The 21019-nt window shown below is 45.0% G+C and overlaps 1 protein-coding gene across 1 annotated transcript in view; it reads right to left on the bottom strand.

Moving 5' to 3' along the window:
• Positions 1–18265, bottom strand: part of LIN28A (lin-28 homolog A) — a 50460-nt gene extending 32195 nt beyond the window's left edge. The window contains exons 1-2 of the mRNA XM_063140067.1: positions 18235–18265; positions 16915–17105 (exon numbers count right to left, since the gene is read on the bottom strand). Coding sequence (XP_062996137.1) covers positions 16915–17105; positions 18235–18265 — 222 coding nt within the window. The remainder of the gene's footprint in view (positions 1–16914; positions 17106–18234) is intronic.
• Between the last annotated feature and the right edge of the window lie 2754 nt (positions 18266–21019).

A 21019-nucleotide genomic window follows, 5' to 3' on the forward strand; every position in this document is an offset into this window, starting at 1 on the left:
CTGCAGATCTAACTTCAGTCTGCCACCAAATTCGTTGCTTCTCTTTACAACATTCTGTTTCCTCCTGGTCATCTCTCATCTTGAGTCTGGTCTTCTGTTGTCCCACCTTTGTTCTCTTACATCCATACAGCACTGCTGCCCAAATTCATTCTGACCATGTAACTCCTTCTCTGTCTGGAACACAAAGTCCCCCACCCACCACCCCATCTCCAAGGACACAGAAGCTGGATATACTGACCCATGTGATCAGGTCCACCAAGTATGATTAATTCTTTTTCAACTAATGCAAAGTACTATATATCATAATGCTTGCTTTTCCTAGCTACTGATGAAGTTCCTGGCTTTGCCATGGTGGGACTTCACATCCATGCAGGGAATTTACATGTACCTGCAAGGGCTCTTTCAGACTTACATTTCTAAACTCAGTTTGACTTGCAGAATCAAGATTTTTTACCCCCACTTGGGAGATGTTTAGTGCACAATTGCTGCCATGTTGGTACCAGTGACAAAAAGCAAAACAAGCTAAAAGAATAACTATTACTGGCAATGGTGAAAAAATCCATCATGCCAACTATCTTTTCTATTGCAACAAAAACAATGAATGGTACAACTGTATACACGTTTTGACAGATAAAAGTCTACAATTCCTGGCATGCCCCAGCCAGCTTTTGTAGGACTTTTATCTGTCTTAGCATGCATAGGATTGCACCGTAGGAGTCTTATGGCAGATTTAGTGTGACAGTAACTTTTGCAAGCTAGGGCCTGGCCCACTATACCATAGCCTTTTAGAGGCACTGTTTCCAACTTTTTCTTTCTGTTCATATTCATGCATCAAATGAAGCGAGCTCTAGCCCACAGAAGTGTATGCTGCAATATAAATCTGTTAGCTTTTATAGTGTCATGGGACTCTCTCTTTTTCTTTCTTTTTATTAACACTAACCAGGGTCTGCTGATGAAGGATCACAACACGTTTTAAAGTTAGATACGATTCTTCAAGAGGCAGAATAGAAAGAGTATGGATTCTCAGCTATACAAGAAGATGACCCACCAAGGCAAATATTTAAATCTCTCAGATAGGCAGAGGTCTAATCACAAAACCTTGAGATCAAAGCTATCCAATACATAACCACTTAAAAATTAACTTATTAAAAGTTCCCAGGCAAGTACCAGCTTAGCAGCCTCTCCATCACAATGGTTGAAATCAATGGAGAATATTTTCTAGACTATACCATTCCTGTGCAGAATTCAAACGCACCACCTTTGGGTGTTATTGATGCATCACTATGCCACTTCTTTTCAATAGAGGTGCATCAAAGTCTGAACCCAAGACCATCCCAGAGGAGCTTAACTCTCCCCACCACTTTGGCATGGCATTCAATGAGCCAGAATTCAGAGGACGAGGAGTAACTTTAACGCAACTGGGGTGGCAATCAATGGAACTCCATTGAAGACGAAGGCACAATGGATCTCCCCCCCCCCTTTGGTTATGGGAGGCAGCAACAGTGAAGCAAATACCCTGCCTAACTTTTCCCAATGTGATTTCTTTGCATCCTCCTTGAAGCCAAAACCTCTACCAACGTGCCCCATCTTTTCCTCAGTTTTCTTGTCCTGCTAATTTCCCTTTTCAAGACCCATGATTCCTGAATCCAGGTATTATCTACTTAAATCACAGTTTGGGAGAAGGGACAAGGAAGGCAACCTAGCTTCCCCCCACCCCCACCTTGCCAAGATTTTCATTGCTTTGTTATCAGATGAGAAGGGGGGGACGGATAGCTCTTGAGAGCAAGAGATGGACGAAGACCAGCCCCCTGCCAGGAAGGGCTATTCAAACCTGGTTCCTGTAATAAAGTGATTTAATAGATCTAAAGAGGCCAATTCCCTTCTTTCTTCCACAGTTACTTCCTGTGGGTTATCATTCACATATGTAAATGAGCAGGGGAGAGTTATCAATGACCCTGCTGCAGTTAAAGCAGACCAGTGCCTGGTATGGACAAAGGACATATAACTTTTTTTCTTTTCTTTTCTTTTCTGGGATGCCATTGGCCATGTCCTTTTCTCCACCAACTTCTGGCCTGCCAAGGACTTGCTATGCCAACACTCCCATAGCCTGGTTCCGTCCAGATGTGTGTTGGATCACTGATGTGAAAGCACACACACAAAAAAGTTCCATTTCATAAGTTTATCAGTAACAATCAATGGATGTCAATTGCAAATATAATATTAGGCACACACAGCCCTTTCGAAGTCATAGAGCATCTCCAAGGTTGCTAAAGTGTATTAGCGTGTCAACAATTTTCAGTACTTTTTCTTCTTCTTTAAGCAATGTAAGGAAAGTATTGTCCTTACATTTTTGCAAGTATACCAATAAACATTTTCATATACTATAACATATACATTCCTTTAGATATGCTTTATTTTCCCCTCAAACATGTCTGGTGCAATACTTGTGTTGCATTAGGACATATTTTTTTAAAACTTGGGAGCACATTTTTTTAGCTTTGTTGTTCACCAAATAAAAGTAAAATAAACAGTCCAAATTACATCGCTCTCTAGGCCACCAGAGAACTTTTGGATACAAACAGAACAATTTCCAACACAAATCACAATAGCATGCATAGGACATCAAAGGGTTTTGTTCTTTTTCAATTCTACATTTCCCAGAAAACCCACATTACCGTGTACTACTTCCATCATCCATTATTTCCAGCCAGCTTGACAAATTAACAACAAATTATTAAGATGCAATTTTTAAAAAAACCACCTAGCATCTACACAGCAATTTAGGGGGATCAAAGCACTTCACTTACATGATTTCTAGACATCCTTGTGATAACTCTAAGGAAATATTAACCTATTAGCCCCATATTGCAGGAGGGACAAACTGAGGGAGACCATGGTCGGCCCTCAGCCAGCCTAGTGAGTTCATGGCTAAGGCAATATTTTAAAAATGGATTTCTGAGCTCACATTTTTAGCCACTACCATGCTGTCATGTAATTTTATAAAAAGAAGCAGGGGTAACTGTCTAGGAGAGTGCACAATGGGTCTTTTTACACCTCTCTTCCAAACTATAGACAAGCAACTTACGGAGGAAATAGTTAAGCGGTAGAGTCCTGAAAATGGATTGTACCAATTCAGACTGGGGGAGGGTGTGACGCCCCTGCCCCCACCCCCACCCCGGTGTCGTCTCAACTTCACCTGAGACACCCACAAGCACCCGACAGGACTGTCCACACCACTAGCAGCCAGGACCACTTTAATCCCCCCTGTGCTAATGACGGGTTGGAGGGTTTAGGCCTGCTGCTGCTGCTCCTGTCTCGCCTCTTCTTCAGGCCCCACAGCTCCACAGCCCAGCAAACTAGCCCTCAGTTTCCCATTCCGCTACCACCATTTGTTTTCTCCTCAGACACCTCCACAGACCACACCAGTTGCTTGTAAATATAATTGGAATTTATTAACTCAAGTAAATGTGGGTATAAGCTTAATGGTTTCCTCAGTTCAAATGTGTACGGTTACAAGGTTCAAAGTGCATTGGTTTCAGTCACTTCTTTCTTATAAGGTTCCACTACAGAATACTAAAATCATCCACTTCTCTCATATAATCATTCACTTCTCTCTACCCCACTTCTACCTTCACTTCACAGAATTCTAACCCACACGCTTAACTATATATACATGCATTTCTCCAGCTCCTCCCACTCTTTCACAGCCAATCAAAGCACTCCCCCTCCGCCATCCAATCAGCACTCATGTATTCAACCCCTCCCACGAGCCCAACCTGTGCATACAAATCTTAAGCACACGGGGGGGCCTACTTACTACCTAGAATTTTATACATAATATAAAACATTACCCTTGCAACTATTACATTTACAGCACATAAGGCAGCTGAACATCACAGAGGGATCATTTTTTTAAAAAAAAAATGTAATTAGAAAGTAAACTAACATAGGAGGGGGAAAAGGTGGGCTTCTTTCTCCCTGATGTACTAGTTTTCTACCTGAAGTGGTACAATCCACTGGACCGCCTCTGGACTGTAACGCCCCGTTGTACTGCACAGATGGAGCAATGGCTCACGGGTACTGTTCATCAGCCTTCATACCTCTGTCGGCCACAAATTATTATTTTTATTATTTATTGCATTTTTATACCGCCCAATAGCCAAAGCTCCACTGAGTCAGCCAGCATTGCCACCAAGTAGCAATGTCTTTAACTGTTGTCACCCTACAACCAGGTTCAAATTGGCAACCTTGCAACAAAAGCATCTCAGGTACGAAAGTCTAACCATGGTTCCACATGACATACAATCCAAGCAAGAACCAGCATTGCCCAGTGGCAGATCTACACCTGGGCAGGGTGGATAAAAATCAATGATTTTTTAAAAAATAAATTTTAAAAATGTTTTTATTTAAATCGGATTTTTTTATTTAAATTGGGTTTTTTATTTAAATTGGGTTTTTTTATTTAAATCGGATTTTTTTTAAATTTAAATCGGATTTTTTTTATTTAAATCGGATTTTTTTTTAATTTAAATTGGATTTTTTTAATAAAATGCTTTTTGAGGAAAAATCTATCTAAAGATAGTTTTCTATTTAAGGTACATTATAGTCCAAAGTTTATTCATCATGAAATAAGTATTAGTTTTTAATTATGTAGCATGAGGCTATTTAAATTTTTTGGTAAATGAATTCCATTAATCCATTTACAATGTCATGCTTTTCCAGAGGTTTCCGTAAGATTATTTTTCTCCTTCCAATAAAGTACAGCAGAAAAGTTGTCCAAATATGAATGATTAACCTATTAAACTGGAGATAGTTCACCTCGCAATAATTTCATAATTATCTATCTATAATGTGTTTCTAATAGTATAACCAAATCAGTATTTTTTATATATATAACTGTAAAACTAATCTGAAAAGTTGCTATTTTAAAAATGAAACCTTCATCTGGTTGTAAATATTAAGATTATACCAGCAAGAATGAGTCTTTGGTAACTCTGAGTTGTGTCAAATATAGTGAGGAAGAGTGCACTTTTTTTGGGGGGGGGGAAGTCACATGATTCAATCGATTCTTTCTGAGTAGTGATTTAAATCGTGATGTAAATCAAATCCACCCTGCACCTAGGACAGTAACATGTCCGCAGTGGCCAGAGGGAAGCCCATTTTTCTCAGGGTGCTTCCCCCCGCCCTCTTACGTTCAGCCTAATCTGCAGTTAGGCAAGGGACAGGACACCTTTCTTCAAACCCTGATGGGTCCTTGCTCACCTGCACTTCTCAATCTCACCTTTGCATACCCAACCATTTCTACCTGTAATTCCCAGGTCCTTCTCCATGCACCTGAATTTAGCATCCAAATGTTTGGAAACTTTTGCAGACTCATCCTGCATTGAGCAGGGGGTTGGACTAGATGGCCTTGTAGGCCCCTTCCAACTCTGCTATTCTATGATTCTATCTTCAGCCATAGGGCTGGTTGACTCTATTCTCCCTCACACCCACCGGTTCTCCAGGGTTACCCTGCTTATTTATTACGTTTCCATACTGTCCAATAGCCAAAGTTCACTGCACGGTTCACAAAAATTAAAACTCTAAAATACATCATGATAAAAGGTCATGGAAAACCTTGAAAATAAAACCTGAATAAAAACCAGCAGCAAGAAAAAGTCTAAAAATACAAGATACATTTAAAAACAAAACTGGAGAGTATTCTACAATTGAGGGGCACTGAAAAGGCTCCTACCTTAGTAGCTACCTGCCTCACCTGCCAGTGGCACCTGGAAGAGGGCCTCTGAAGAGGACATCAGGGTCTGGGCAGGTATATATATGGCAGGAGACAGTTCTTCAGGTAACCTGGACCCAAACCAGTTAGGTCTCTAAAAGTTAATACCAGCATTTTGAATTGGACCTGGAAAATGGTCTGGAAGCCAGTTCAGATCACAGAACACTGGTATAATACGATCATAGTGACCAGTCGCTGTTAACAACTTCACTGCCATATTTCGGGCTGGCTGAAGTTTTCAGACTATTTTCAAAGGCAGCCCCAAACCTAATAGACTGTAGTAATCCAAACAAGAGATTACTAGAGCATGGATAAACTGTAGCTAGGGTATCTCTGTCCAGATAAGGACATAGTTGGTATATCAACCTAAGCTGATCAAGGTCTTGTGAAACCAAGACTCTTCATCAACTTTTGAAAGGTTTCTCTGCAAGCAATAAAGAAGACAAAGAACCCCTTAAATGCAATGAGATTTAACTGAGAGAGCCAGCATGATTGTGGTTGGACCAGGACCTCGGCCCAGCGGTGTATCTCACTGGGTGATGTTGGGCCAGTCACTATCTCTACCTCACTGGGTTGTTGGTGAGGATAAGGGAACCATGTGGACTACCTTGAACTCCTTGGCAAAAGGATGGGATACAATCTATAATTTTGATACTGCTTAATATATTAAAATCCCTAAGCAGCACATTAAAATATATAAAAATAAGATGATGATGATAATAATGATGATGACAACGACAACAACGAACTCATAACAAGAAAACAGGGCAGTAACCTGAGTCCCTCACAGGTCAAGAAAAGCCAGTGTGAACAAGCGTTTGTTCAAATTGCATTTAAAACTTGCACGTACTGCTACCTGGTGACATTCCATTGGCCACACACAAATTTATTATAGGAACCTACCAATTCACGCTATTTAGTTGAGGGATGTGAACAGCATTGGTTCTCGTGGGTGGGGCAGAGGTATTCCCCATTATCTGATTTCAGATTCTTTTGGCTGGAGATGCCAGGGGTTAAAGATGGGACCCTTCTGCTTGCAAAGTAGGTGCCTGAGCTATGTGTTCTCCCTACTCCATGCTGGCAGCCAACTTCATTTGATTCATGAAATGGTGGAGAAGCGGGAGTTGGTGGTGCGTTGCAATGAATTTCAGCATTTAATTTATTACTCTTATATCCCACTTTTCTTCCATCATGGAACCCGAGGTTACTTACACAGGGTTAGGTACATAGAAAGCTGCCTTATAATCAGTCTAGCCCAGTATGTTGACACTGACTGGAAGCAACGTCTGTCCAGGTTTTCAGGCAGGCTCATTTTCTTAAACCTACCTGGGGAAACCTGGGACTTTCTACATACAAAGCAGGTAATCTATAAGTATTTTTAAACAAAAACCAATCAATCAGCCCATAAAACAGGTACCTTTTTCTAGCCTGTCTTCTAAAATCAGACTAGAAAAAGTTACCCATTTTACAAATGCTTTCTTTTGTTGATCATATGCTACATACATGCTATTATAGGTTTTGTGTCTTGATGTGTGGTCTGTGGAGGAGATCGTGCACTTGATATATTGGCTCTGCACATATTTCTAACCTTAGGCCTCAGCTAGACCTACCTGGTCTAGAGCGATGGAGGGGTGAAGATCTCACCATACTTTTATCACGAGATCTCCCCTCTGTTTAAATGCGGCGTATGATGACCTTGGAGGGAGAGGACGTCACGCCCGCCATTTTGTTTTGGTTAAAGAAGAAGAGTGCATGAACGTGTGTGCGCAAAAGCTAAGGTTTTTTTATTTTAAATATTTTTTCCTGCTCCCCCCACCCCCATTGGGAGCAGAGCTCCTGCGAGGAGCCAGGACAAACCACGACACCCGCACACGTGTTCTAGGTCTCAGGAGCAGCCCGAGACTGGAAAAAGCAAGCTCAAAGGGGAGGGCGAGATCCCAGGGCAAGGGAGCCCTGCTCCTGGGATCCCCTGTGCGTCATGTGGACATACAGGGACGATCCCGGGAATCACCCCATCTAGCTATGGCCCTAGTTCTGTGCTCATGGTATATTGCACCAATCTGGATTATGGAAGATCAATAGCAGTGGTGTGATGTCACCTGCGGAGATCTACCTTCTTCTCCAGTGAGATTTCGACCCCGGCTTTGGGGGCATTGTAGCAGAAATACTCAATTCACACAGGAGAGCAGCTTCTCTTTTGCCCCATGTGAACCAAGGACAGATATAAGAATACAAAAGAACATAAGAACACAAGAAGAGCCCTACTGGATCAGACCAAGGGTCCATCTAGTCCAGCACTCTGTTCACACAGTGGCCGACCAGCTGTTGACCAGGGACCTGCAAGCAGGACACAACAGCACCCTCCCACCCATGATCCCCAGCAACTGGTGTATACCGGCCTACTGCCTTTGATACCGGAGGTTGCACTTAGCCATCAGGACTAGTAGCCATTGATATAGCCTTCTCCTCCAAGAATTTATCCACCCCCTTCTCCATTAAAAGCAATACACTTGCATTTGTACACTAGTCGTGGTGGAATTAAACTGTGCTTGTCTGTCACTACTGATCTCGTTGCGGAAGCCCCAATTAGCTTTCTGTGAACCCCCAACATTCCCCAGAACACAGTCTGAAAACAACTATCCTGCTCTAAAGGGGTCGAGAGATAAGCGAGGACTGTAAAGCATTGCTGCGCAACTACGAAGTGCTACTTAGTAATTCACATTCACCTCAGCCAATATCACACATGGGCTGAAGGCGGTGGTAGCGTGGGCTGTAACGTGCTTGTGGGAGTGAGAGGGGGGAGACGTCATTTCTATTAACAAAAAAGAAAAGGAAAAACCGTGCACGTAAAGATCTAGTATATCACGTAGAAAAGTTTTAGCCAAGCCTTTCCCTGCAGTGCGAGTGTTCTGGTTTGCAGCATGTTTGGGTTTTGCTTTTTTACATAGAACGTTTTCGAAAATGCGATTCCACGACCAGAAGCCTAAAGAAATACACACCTGTTTGATCACCTTAGGACTCCACCACCTCATTTGGCTAAATGTATACCCAATTGCCTGCAACGAAGCAGCTTTCCTTTTCTAATCGCAACTGGATGCTCACAAACGTGGCACGAAAATGAGGGCCTTCCACGTTGTTTGCCACCAGCATCTGGCATCCTTGGGTAGTTGCAGAGGATCCAGAGCCGTGACAGGACCCAACAATGCTAGCACTTGTTTTGGGCTCTCCAGCCTGCTCTATCTCTAGGGACTTCACTTACAGAGCAATAGCATTTTAATTTCCCACAATGCCCCAGAGGTATGAAGCATTGTGGGTAAAAACAATGGTGGGGGGCTCATAACTGCTCACTCCAGACCATGGTGCTGCTTATGCCCACTCTCCTGGAAAACCACCAAAGGGTCCACAACCATTTCCTGCTGCCACCCCCCTTGTGTCCTCTTGACATGCACAGATGGATTGCAGAGTGTGGAGAAACACCAAGAGTCTCTCCAAAAGAGTCCCCAATGGGTTCTGCATGCTGGAGAGCTCCCATAGAGTTCTGACTGAATCTCAGAGTGGATTCACAGCCCCACCAAAATCAGAGTCACCAGCCTCCACTGAATGCAACAGACCATGGGCTATACGAAACCCATCCATAATCCCCAGTCTCCAGATTTGGATGACGTGAAAAGCTGTGGTCGCAGCTTGAATATGCAAAAACCACCCAGCCTGCATCACAGCTCAAACATGATGATTCTCTGAACCAGGTGAGTCCGTGTGCTGCTTCTGCCCATAAAACCTCCTTTAGCCTTCATGGTTAATAGCTCCTGACTGATCTCTCTGCCATAAATTTGCCTAATATTTATTAGCAGGGGCATTGCTAGGCACTTAAAAGATTCAGGCCCTGGGCACTACAGGACACAAATCTGCATATTCTAATTTATATTAATATGTGCAAATTTATAAAGAATTACTGCAATTTGTTGAAATGTCACATAAGGCAAAGGCAGCCAATTAATTTCTCTGCCAAATCATTTCAAATAAAACAACATGGTTCAACTAATTTACACCCTGGCCCAGAATGTCCCAAACTACTGGGGAAAGTCCCCTCCCCAAGCTTAATGCTGTGAAGATTTAGAATTTTCTTTGGGGAGGGGATGTTGCAACATGTGTGGAGAGGAGATTAAACCCTCCCCCCTCACACACACACACAATTCCCCTTGAAAATTGCCTCCTTTCCATTGGCACCAATGGACACTCAGAGCTCTGGGAATGGATCTGGGACCCAAGAAAACAAGTTTCAGAGCTGGGTCCTCACAAATCCAGGCCTAGCAAGACCCCTGTATACCAGTGAAGGCTGGTGGCTCTGATGTCAGTGGGGCGGTGAATCTGCTCTGGGATTCAGTCAGAAACAATCAGCATCTCAGATAGCTCCTTTTCGAGTTCTGACTGAAACCTGGAGCGAATTCACTGCCATCAGAAGCACCAGTCAGCACTGCTGTATTCACAAGTTGCTGGGGAACGTGGGCGGGAGGGTGCCGTGGCACTGTGTCCCGCTTGTGGGTTTCCCCATGGGCAACTACTGTGTGAACAGAGTGCTGGACTAGATGGACCCTTGGTCTGATCCAGCATGCATCTTCTTATGTTCTTAAATTATGGATTCCCTAACAATACCAACATTCTGACATAAAGAGATGTCAATACTTGGGAGGTAAAAAAAAACAACACCAGGGGAGGGGGACCCAGAAAATGTTTGGGGAGAAAACGTGTTGGTTTTTTTCCTTTTCACATTTTCCAAAGACCCTTAAAAAAAAAACCAAGAAAAAAATGTTGGGTTTTATTTATTCCTCTCCCAGGCCCCCACCCCCAGGTTTCTTTCTCTAGTCCAGAGCACCCTCCCAAGATTCCCACACCACTTTTAAGTATGTGACTGAGGGGCACTTAAATTGTGGCCACAAAAGCAGGCCCTGGAGTTCAGGGCTTCCCTCCACCCGCCCACCCACCCCCACCCCACCCCACCCGCCCCGGATGAATTCAGGAAGCTGGGATGTTGGGCTCTTTTCCTGGAATGGGTTGGGGTGGAGGAAAGGGCTTATAATGGCCAGAGACACCCTTTCTACTTAATTTTTGTGTGCAGCACCACTGGTACCTACAATCAGAAACCTAGACTGTCTGGGGGCAATAAAAGCTGGGAAACACAGAGAGTTCCCACCCCAGGCTCCGGATTCACCACTGAATTTCGCAAACACACACACACACACACAAGCACAATATGAACACCTTTTTCTTCTTCTCTTCTTTAAAGTAAAGTTCATATTTTATTTTTATTTGTTTTATTTATTGCATTTTTATACCGCCCAATAACCGAAGCTCTCTGGGCGGTTTACAAAAATTAAAACCATAAAAACCATTCAAACCATAAAACAAATAGTATAAAAGCATGATATAAAATATAATACAAAAACACAGCCAGGATGGGTTTCTAACTTTCTCTCTCCTTCTGATGAGGATGGTCTACATTTCTCCCAAAGGCAGCCAGACAGCTGAATTTCAGCCACATGACTGGCAGTGGGGCTCAACAACCTTCCCCAACCTGGTGCCCCCCACCCAGTTGTGTTGGACTACCAGCTCCATCATGCCCCATAGCCGTTGGCTCCACCCTAGGCCCACTTGACTGGTAAGAACTGGCCATGCTGGAGGAGAGATTATGGGAGCTGCAGCCCAAGGCCAACACATCTGGAGGGCACAACAGCTGAGGAAGGCCAGCTTAAAACAAAGCCATTGTCCTTTCACCATATACTCAACGCCAAAGATCTGCATCCCTCCAGAGAGGAAGAGGGAAATCAGCATTCCGTGTTTATTCCCTCCAGGCTTTTCCATCAATGTATCCAAGCCCTGAACCAGGGAAACCATTCTCTGGGGGTGGAGGAAGAGTATAACTCAGAAATCAGGGGTCACAAACATCCATTTTTATAGATTTGCCATCTGCCTGGATGGGATACAAATCAAAACCCTGGGGAAGAGCAGTCCAAATCAAAAGGAGGTCTCAAAAGAAGCCAGTCACATTTCCACGTCTCCATCAAGCCGCACATTTCAACCCCATTTACTCTAGAGTAATGCCACTGCAACGGCTGAGATTCCAGTCTACCTCTCTCAGTATCTGGCACACCATGAACAGACCTTAAAAAACCCTGTTCCTTACCACATAACCAACGAAAAACTGCAATAGTGTGCCACATCACACTTTTTATACACATGCAATACAAGTTCACTTGGTGTGCAAGAGAACAACACATCCATGCCGGCAAGCCAAATCCCCAACCATCACTCCTCTTGAGTTTACATAAAGCACTTCTAAACTAGATTTGTCCACATCTTTCAGACAAACGGTATTTAACCATATCAAGGAGAACCAGGTTAACAGTGCAATCATCTATATGTCTACTTACTGAGTTCAATAGGCCTTACTACCAGATACATGTGCATATAGGATTGCAGCCTAAAGGTACAATCCTAAATGCACTTTCTAGGGAGCAGAACTTAGTGAACCCATGAACAGAATTGCACTGTTAAGCTGCAATCCTAGGCACACATGGCTGGGAGTAAGCCCCACTGAACTCAATGGATCTTACTTCTGAGAAAAGATGCATAGCCTGGGGCTGCGTGACCACAATCCTTTGCAGGGAGTCTGTCCTATTGAACTGAATGGGAGGTCTGAGCATGCTGGAAGCTGCAAAGAAATGTAGCTTCTCTTATAAAACTTATGTCCATGCCAAGTGCCATAAATGTAACTTGGAACAACAAATCAGAAGTTTCTTATAAGTGCGTTAGATCAAGATTCAATTAGAGTAGACCTACTGTAGCCAAAAGGACATATGGGTCATTATTATTATTATTATTTATTTATTTATATAGCACCATCAGTGTACATGGTGCTGTACAGAGTAAAACAGTAAATAGCAAGACCCTGCCGCATAGGCTTACAATCTAATAAAGTCATGACTAACTCAAGTCCAATTGGTTTCAATAGGTCTACTCTAGATGGAATCTGGAAGGAATCCTATTTCTCTAGGAAAAAAGCTTTGGGCTTGAAGTCTCAAATGGTTGCTAAAGTTAAATGACTGCCTTCAACCTTAAAATAGGTTTACTTCTGAACAAGCGCAGCTCATTTCAATATGATTACTGATGACCTGATGTTTGGCATCCAGGCTTCCATCTGAAATGAAAGCGTTTGTGTGTGCAGTTAAATTTTGATGCCCCTGCTAAAGCAACTTTAGGCCTACACTACAATAGCAACCAAAAGGGTTGCCTGCCATCAAAAGGTTTCTCAGCCAGTACAAATATGTAAGCAAAAACAAATCCTCAAATCACAGTGGGGTTGTTCACACAAAACTCCTTAGTTTATTTAAGCCACAGTGAATTGCGGCATGTCACGTGAACCCAGTCATAGACTTTCTTCCACTTATCTTTCCTCTCTAAACAGCAAGATAGGAAAGAGCTCCACAGAAACTGCAAACAGTGTTTCTAGTTGCAATAGTGTTTGACCTGTACTCCCAAAAAGTTTAGACTGATCCAGAAAGTTAGACTGATGTGGTGACGGGGGGGGGGGGGGGATATGGTTACATGTCTGAAGAATTCTGTGCAACTCAGAAATGTTGCTGTCTTGCCTTTGCAGTGCAGTTGGTTCAAGGGATGCCACCTTTTGTGGGTCCATTATGGATACAAATAGACAGCATCAAAAATTGTAAGAAGCTATCTTAATCCATTAGAAGGCGGGGGGAATAAAAAATTCACAGGAAGGCAATACCTTTATTAGAGCCAAAACCAAAATGTCACAAAATACTTCTGAGCAAGCTTTGGGCCTCTACAGAATTCTTTATCAGGCTGGATAAAAACTGGAGAAAGTTGGCTTGATCTGGAAGCCACAAAGTCTGCACTGAGTCAAGATGATGTGTAAGACCACAGATTTACAGCACAACCCCATGCCTGCTTTCTCAGAAGTCAGTCCCACCATATTCAATGAGGTTGACTCCCAGGTAAATGCATATATGATTGCAGCCTGTATTGGACTAGGCTGTACTAGATGCTATGGAGATTTTAGGTCACACCTAGGGCAGCCAGGACAAAGAAACAAATCATGGCTGATCCCTCATTTTTGAAAGTATAAGATCCAGCAGTAACAGGGATCCATTTACAGCTCTAAGTGAAATGCACAGGTTGCTTAGCTAGAGAGCAGAAGTCAAGAGAAAAATGGTTGTTTTTATAGCAGCAAAGTTGGAGATTAGCTATTATGTGTTACACTGGATACAAGGACCAAATGAAAACATGAAACATGCTGTTAATCGAAATGAGGTTCTATCTTCATGCCTATTGAACCATCATCCACCACTCAAAATGTATAAACATTAAAAAAAATGCCTTGCTGGGCCTAATCTAGCAGTCTGTTTCTAACTCTGGCCAGGCTTCTGAAGGAGCTCATAAGCAGAGTAGGATGGTGGCATCTCCTAGGGTTAGCCAGTGTGGTGTAGTGGTTAGTGTTGGACTAGGACTGGAAAGAGCTGGGTTCTAAACCCCACTCTGCCATGAAGCTCATTGGCCAGTCATTGACTCTCAGCCAAGCCTACATCACAGGGTTGTTGTGAGGATATAATGGAGAGGAGGAAAATCATGCGCAACCCCTTGGGCTCCTAGGAGGAAGTGTGGGATATAAATGTAACAATAAAGAAATAATTACAAATAAATATTGTTTGTTCTGGTCAGGACCTAGTATTCAGAGATACATTGTTCCATTTAACACTGATAGCTAATAGCCATTTATAGCCCTGTCCTCCAAGAATTTCCCTAATCCTTAAAAGCCATCTGAGCTAGTGCCATCACCACGTCCCATGGCAAGGAACTCAATCCCATAATTTCATTCTGTGAAGTCCTGAACATACAGCTAATCTATTTCCCTGTCTCCCCATTCACAATTTTATAAACCTCTCTAGCTCCCCACCTTAAGAATTGAATCCAACCATATTAAGAACGTAAGAAGAGCCAAGGAGGATCAAATCAAAGCCCTATCTTGTTCACACTACAGCCTAGGTAACAACCACAAATAACAACAACGAAGCGTCTACCCACAAAAGTGCCATAATCTTGTCATAGGGTTCTTGCTGTTGTTAGATCAAAATGTCAACATTTGCCTCTGTAGAGCAATTATTCCTCAATAGTGAATTAGAACAGCTGCAAGAAACATTGGGGGAGTCTCAAGAAGCTGATCACAAATGAGGAAGGGGAATGTGATGTGAAGCTGGACTCCAAATTGAGACAAAACCCCATTTGCAAGACTTTCTTAGCAAAAGGCTTGGGGGGTCAATAAAATGGCATGAAGATGTGCTTTAGGCTTGCAGGATCAGCGCTGTTTTCCACTAGAACCCTGAGAAGCCAGGTGCAAAAAAAGTGGCTCAGGAAGGCGGCCATAAAATTGAGAAGCAACATGCCTAGTCTGGCAGATTATTTTCAGTACCAGAACTGGAGCTTGCCCACCAGTCCTTGTGTGCGTACACAAACACACACCTACTCCTGTTCTCACACACACACACACACACACACACAAGGTTTCTTGATTTCAGCAACCTAATTTTGTATGGGTAAAGGCTTTTTGTTGTCACTGTTACTCAACCATTGGGAGTCAGAAATCCCTTGATCTACTGCGAATTGCTCAGAGATCTACCAGCAGATCCCAATCTACCTTCCCCCCCCCCCACTGTATATACATCATGATTACTTTTAGGCATGGTTGCAAGAACCCATCTTAATACATGCCCATTTCGAGTAGTTGTTTAAAGTAGAGGCAATGTAATGTATCAACAGGGGTTGGTAGAAGGCAACCCTGAAGCCACGGATAGATCTCTGGGTGAGTTGTAGTAGCTCTGCAAGTATTACTGATTACTAATGATTTAGCAAAAATAGTAATGAACCGACACACATACACCCCTTGTAAATTATACTTCTAAGACAAAGAAAGCTTGGGGGAACCCCGAGCGGATTTGTGTGTTGAAGGGCAGCACTACAAACAAAAACGTGGGCTCAGAGTTCAAATTCTAAGCATATGGCTTTCACACCAGGCTCCAGTTGGTGGATCTCTGGGTTCTAGAGGAGGGGAAAGCAGATCCCACAAGGCCGAGGTCTGCCTACTTCTGCCATGTAAGAGGGGTTAACAAACCTAGATTTTCGTTTGGAATATGAGACTTCCAAGTTCGGCCCCATCCGGATTCAGTACTGCAACATTGTTTGCCTGCCTCCCTTCCACCATGGAAATCAAAGGAAGACAAGGCAGGGCCTTTTTCATTTGGGAGAGAGGGGAGTTTTCAAACTTTGCCGCTCCACGTGGAGGCCTGCATCTCCAGCATCTTTTACAGCTGCCTCTTCCCCTCCAGCGTTTTGGATGGGCCTTCCCCCCCCCCCGCGATTTTTAAGCCACCACGACCCTACGACAGCCTGGTTAACCCAGCGATTCTCCTTTTCTTCCCGTTCCCCCCACACGCCACCACTTCCCCATTTAGAGGCAAACTCCCCAGCGACCCATTTCGAAAAAGGGGAGGGGGGAATTGAAATCAATCCGAGATCACTTTACAGCAACCCAATTCTTGAACTCTGCAGATCACGCAAAGAAAAGAAACGCAGGAACTGGCCCCTCCGGGCCTCAAGGAAAGGCGAGAGGCCTGAAGACGCAGGGATGGGGGGGGGGGGGGGGGTTAGAAAAAAAACCCTCCCAAAAAATGCCCCACGCAACAGCAGCGAGCGCGTATGGAAATCGGGTCAAACAGGCACCGAGAGCCCAGTTAGGAGGCGGGGGGGGGGGCGGCGGCGCAGCGAGATCTCCTCACTCCCCGCGTGCGTAAGGAGTGGGGAAGGATCCCCGGGGCTACCCGGCATTTGCGAAAGACCTCGCCCTCCCCGCCCGGCCCACGAGGCCTTGGGCCGCCCGTCACCAGCAACCAAACTTTGCGCGCGCCCCAAACTGCCTGCCAGGCTGCGTCCGACTCCGAAGGCCCACGCCGGATTGCGCCTTAGGCCCCAAGCCGGCTCGCCCCGCGTTTGGCCCCTCCGGGGCCGCCCAAGACAGCTCGTTCCCCCAGCCCAGCCCGCCTTTCTCTCTGTCTCCCGCTCGCCCTCACCTGATGCACGAACACATCCACGGGGGAGTCGAGGGCGACGCCTTCTTTGCTGGTCATGGAGAGGAACCCGAAGCCCATCCGCACGTTGAACCATTTACAGATCCCGGCGCCATGCAAGAGCGGCTGGTTCTCCTCGTCCGGCCTGGGCGAGTCGCCCGTGGGCTCTTCTTCGCCCGCCTTGGCGCAGCCACCTAGGGACATACATGCGACCATCAGCCGAGGCCAGGCAGCCCCCACCCCCTCCCTAGGGCCGGCGAGCGGGAGCCGGGCGGGGCGCGGGGAGCTCGGCCTGCTGGGGCCACCCAGGACGCCCCCACCCACCCACCACCCACCTCCGCGCGCGAGCGGACCTAGCTTACCTCCCGGCCAACCCACCACCTCCCAGCGGGAAACGCCACCGCCGTCTCGCGATTGCCCGGACAGCAGCTGGGACTTCCAGCCCCGCCGAGCGCACGGCGGACCGGCGCAAGTGACTCGGCAAGAAGCCATCCAGAGCCTCTGGCCTGGGCTTGTTGATTGGGGGGGGGGGGGAGAAAGAGGATGGGGGGGATTCCCCAGCCAAAATCCAGATCACGGAGTGGGGGGGGGAGATAAAATACCGGAAAGTCTCCCTCCCACCCACCATCGAATAAATTGGTGGGTTTTCCGTTTGAAAGCGACATCATTGGGGTGGGGGCGACCCCACACAGCATTTTTAGAGGGTGGACAAATAAAACGGGAGGGGGTTGAGTGGGAGGGGATGAGACGCCTCTGCTCCATTTTAAACCATCTACAGATTTGGAGGAGTGAGAGTATAAATCTAGAGAGAAAGGATAATTTAAACACAATCACTCTCCAGAAAGGACAGGGCACCTCTGTCGTAACCCTTTGGAAACATACACACTGCTTTTCCGACTTTTTTTAAAAAAACCTCTCTTTAAAAAAAGAAGCAAGAATCACAAATAAATCTCCAGCTGCCAGAAGCATCAAAAACTTTCCTAAACTCCACTGCCCCCAATTCCTAAAAGAAAAAGCACATGGTGGACCCAAAAAAGTGGCTGCACCGCCCCCTCCCTAAAAAAGGAATGAAACAGAACATGAAGGAATCGAAACAGAAATAAAAGTCCTGCCTTCCACTTTTTTTAAATGGTTTTTTTTTTAAAAAAAAATCGCTGTAACTATTGATAAATTCGAAATAACTTCATAACACACAACTCTGTTTCAAAACAAGGATGGACTAGGAAGGGGAAAAGAGAAAGAAAAACATAAGGAAGTGCCTGGTTGTTATTATTATTCCTATTAATATTTAAAGAAGAATTGGGTATGAAAATTTCACTTAACCTGCAAATTGCTGGTTAGAAACCGACCCCATTCTGCACCCCTGGTGGAAATGGTGGACTCGGGTAGAAGCAGCCTTTTCGCCTCCTCCTCCTCCTCCTCTCTGCCTGCCAGTCTTGGAGAGGGTGTCACAGCAGCTCACCAGCCCCCAAAAAAGAAGGAAGGGGGAGGATGACTGTGGGGGGGGGGGGAGAGAGAGAAGAGATTCAAAACAAGAGGAGGAAAGGAGAGAGAAAGGTTTGCTACATCTTCACTGCAACAATAGCCGTGGGAGGGCCCAGCCGCCTTCTAAGACTTCCCAAATTTCTAAGAGACAATAGAATTCCCCCAACGCCAAACCTTGCTGGCTTACCCCTCCCCCTTCTTTTGCCTCCTCTCCCGCCGCCCCCTCCTCCTCAACCCAACACACACATGCAATCTAAGCCCCTTCCTTCCCAGGAGACAAAAAATGTAACCTTCTGCGTTCTACAAGCTATGGGGGACATCCTGGTCAGTGTCAGTCCTTTTAAAGTCTCTCTCTCACAAACACACCTTTCCCTTTCACACTTGATTCATCTTGTTAGATTTGGAGGGCCTGGTGAGGTGGGGGCGGGGCGAGATGGACGATCACTTTAACCCTAAGGGCAGCTGGGATCTGTTTGGCCCCTATTCGGTTTCATCTGGGATCTGTTTGGCCCTTATTCGGTTTCACCCGGACCTCGTTGACAGTCGCCTTACGAACACCCACAATCTTTTTTTTCCCCACGCTTGATTCATCTTGTTGGATTTGGAGTACAGAGGGTGTGTGTGTGTATGGAATGAAAAGGAGAGATCTCTTTAACCCGAAAGGAATCTGGGGTCTGTTGGGCCACGTTCAGTTTCACGCGGCCCCTTCATTTACACTCCCGTGCAAATTTACACACGCACGCAACCCTTTCCCATGTGACGCTCAATTGCACCCCCCGCTCCTTGCTCATCCTAATTATTCATTCCAAAAAGAGGAGACGCTGATTGAGTGTGTGTGTGTGTTTGTGCGCACACAACTTCATCGGTGGAGGGGGAAGATTACCTGCCCGGGGGGGGGGGAACCATGACCTCCCCCTCCCATCTTGACTTCTTTCTGCCACCCCCAGGCTCCCATTAGCTTCTCTGACTGACCCCCCTCCAATGACCGCCTGCCTCGTAAGCCTCTGACAAGACCAGCTTGACTCTAAGTGACCTGTTTAAAAGGAGAGCTCTCCCCCCTCCCTTTTCCTCCTTCCCCCTCCCTTTTCCTCCTCATTCCATTTTGGCATGTTAAGCCTCTTTCTTCCCTCGACCCCTTCTCAGTTCTATTGGGGGTCTCCCTTTGGCCGGCACTGGGAATGGAGGAAGATGGGAAGGCGCGCGTTGGTGTATCTTTCACCTTCGCCACCATCTCCAGTCAATAAGTGGCGTTTAAAGACAGAAATCGCCTCTCCAAATCGGAATTTAGGCGCCGTTTATCTTTCCCCTCCCCCTCCCCTAAATTTGGTGAGATCAGATTGTTACCAATTTATCCCAATCACACTTTTATCGTAAAAGCAGAAAACTCTGTGTTTGCAGAAGGGGGGGGAGGGGGTTGTGTGTGGGTTGGTTTTTTGATGTGTGTGTGGCTTTAGGCGGGTGCAAACACATTCTCCATTAATATAATTTAATGACTTTTTCAATGATTCCACACACACGCACACTTTAAGGAGACATATAAACAAAAGATGAATTCCCAGCAAATCTGTGTTATTGTGTGTGTGTGTTTAATTGAACGTTATTTTGAGAAGTTGAATTCCCAGGCGATCATCGAGGAAAGAAAAAGGATTTCCCTAAGTTAGATTTTGTTTTTTTTCTGATTACAAATTTAAACACTCCTTACCCTCTAAAGATGTACTTTAAAAAAAATTTAAGAAATAATGGTGAATATGATGGCAGTAATAATGCCTCCGCAACCAAAAACGGGAAAGTCGGATATTTTGAGAAAAGGAACCTCCAACGAAACCAGCGAGATGGTGGTGGGGAACCAGTCCATCTTTCTCCCCGCCCCCCGAGAGATACAAAGTAATATATATTTTTAATCATTTTAAGTCATCACACACGCACAGTTCTACAAGACTGGATCGAATGGCTGTTTACTGGGCTAAAATGACCATTCTTTTTTACTTGCCCTTTTAAGTTACGATGACACCTATATTCCTCTTTAACAAGGAAGTGCTTTTTTAAAAAATTAAAAGGTCGAGTAGTAAAGTAATATAGAATAGAGATGTGTCTGTAGCCACTCCGCTGTTAATCTGAAAAACAAAACAAAACAAAAACCTTCGAAACAGTACAGCAAAATATTCAGAATCTCTTTTTTAATGAGATACTTCTGGGGCGAACAAGTTAGGATTGCGTTCATGAAGCTATTTGGTTTTTAAATACCCACACCAAGTTGTGACGATTTGAGATTCCCCTATCCTGAGTCTCCAAGCAAACCACAGCCAATACACAACGCGTGTAAATTCCTGGGAATTACACCCACATCTCGAGGGCACACAGTGCCCTTTCTTGCTCGTTTACACAGGGCGGGCTGGGTCCACATTCCGTCCTACTTCGAGCAGACCCACTCAAAGCCATGGCACTTAAGCTAGCCACGACTGCCTTTCCAGTGCCATGGATTTCAGTCGGCCTACTCTTCAAGTATGACTAAATCTGGATCCATCCCAGAGACACAACACTTCTAGAGGCATCCTGATGTATATATCCCCCCGCCGCACTGCGAACAGGAGGGCTGATTGATTTTAAGGGGGGGGGGCGGTGC

Source organism: Elgaria multicarinata, chromosome 13 (genome assembly GCF_023053635.1).
Source record: "Elgaria multicarinata webbii isolate HBS135686 ecotype San Diego chromosome 13, rElgMul1.1.pri, whole genome shotgun sequence".
NCBI lineage: Eukaryota > Metazoa > Chordata > Lepidosauria > Squamata > Anguidae > Elgaria > Elgaria multicarinata.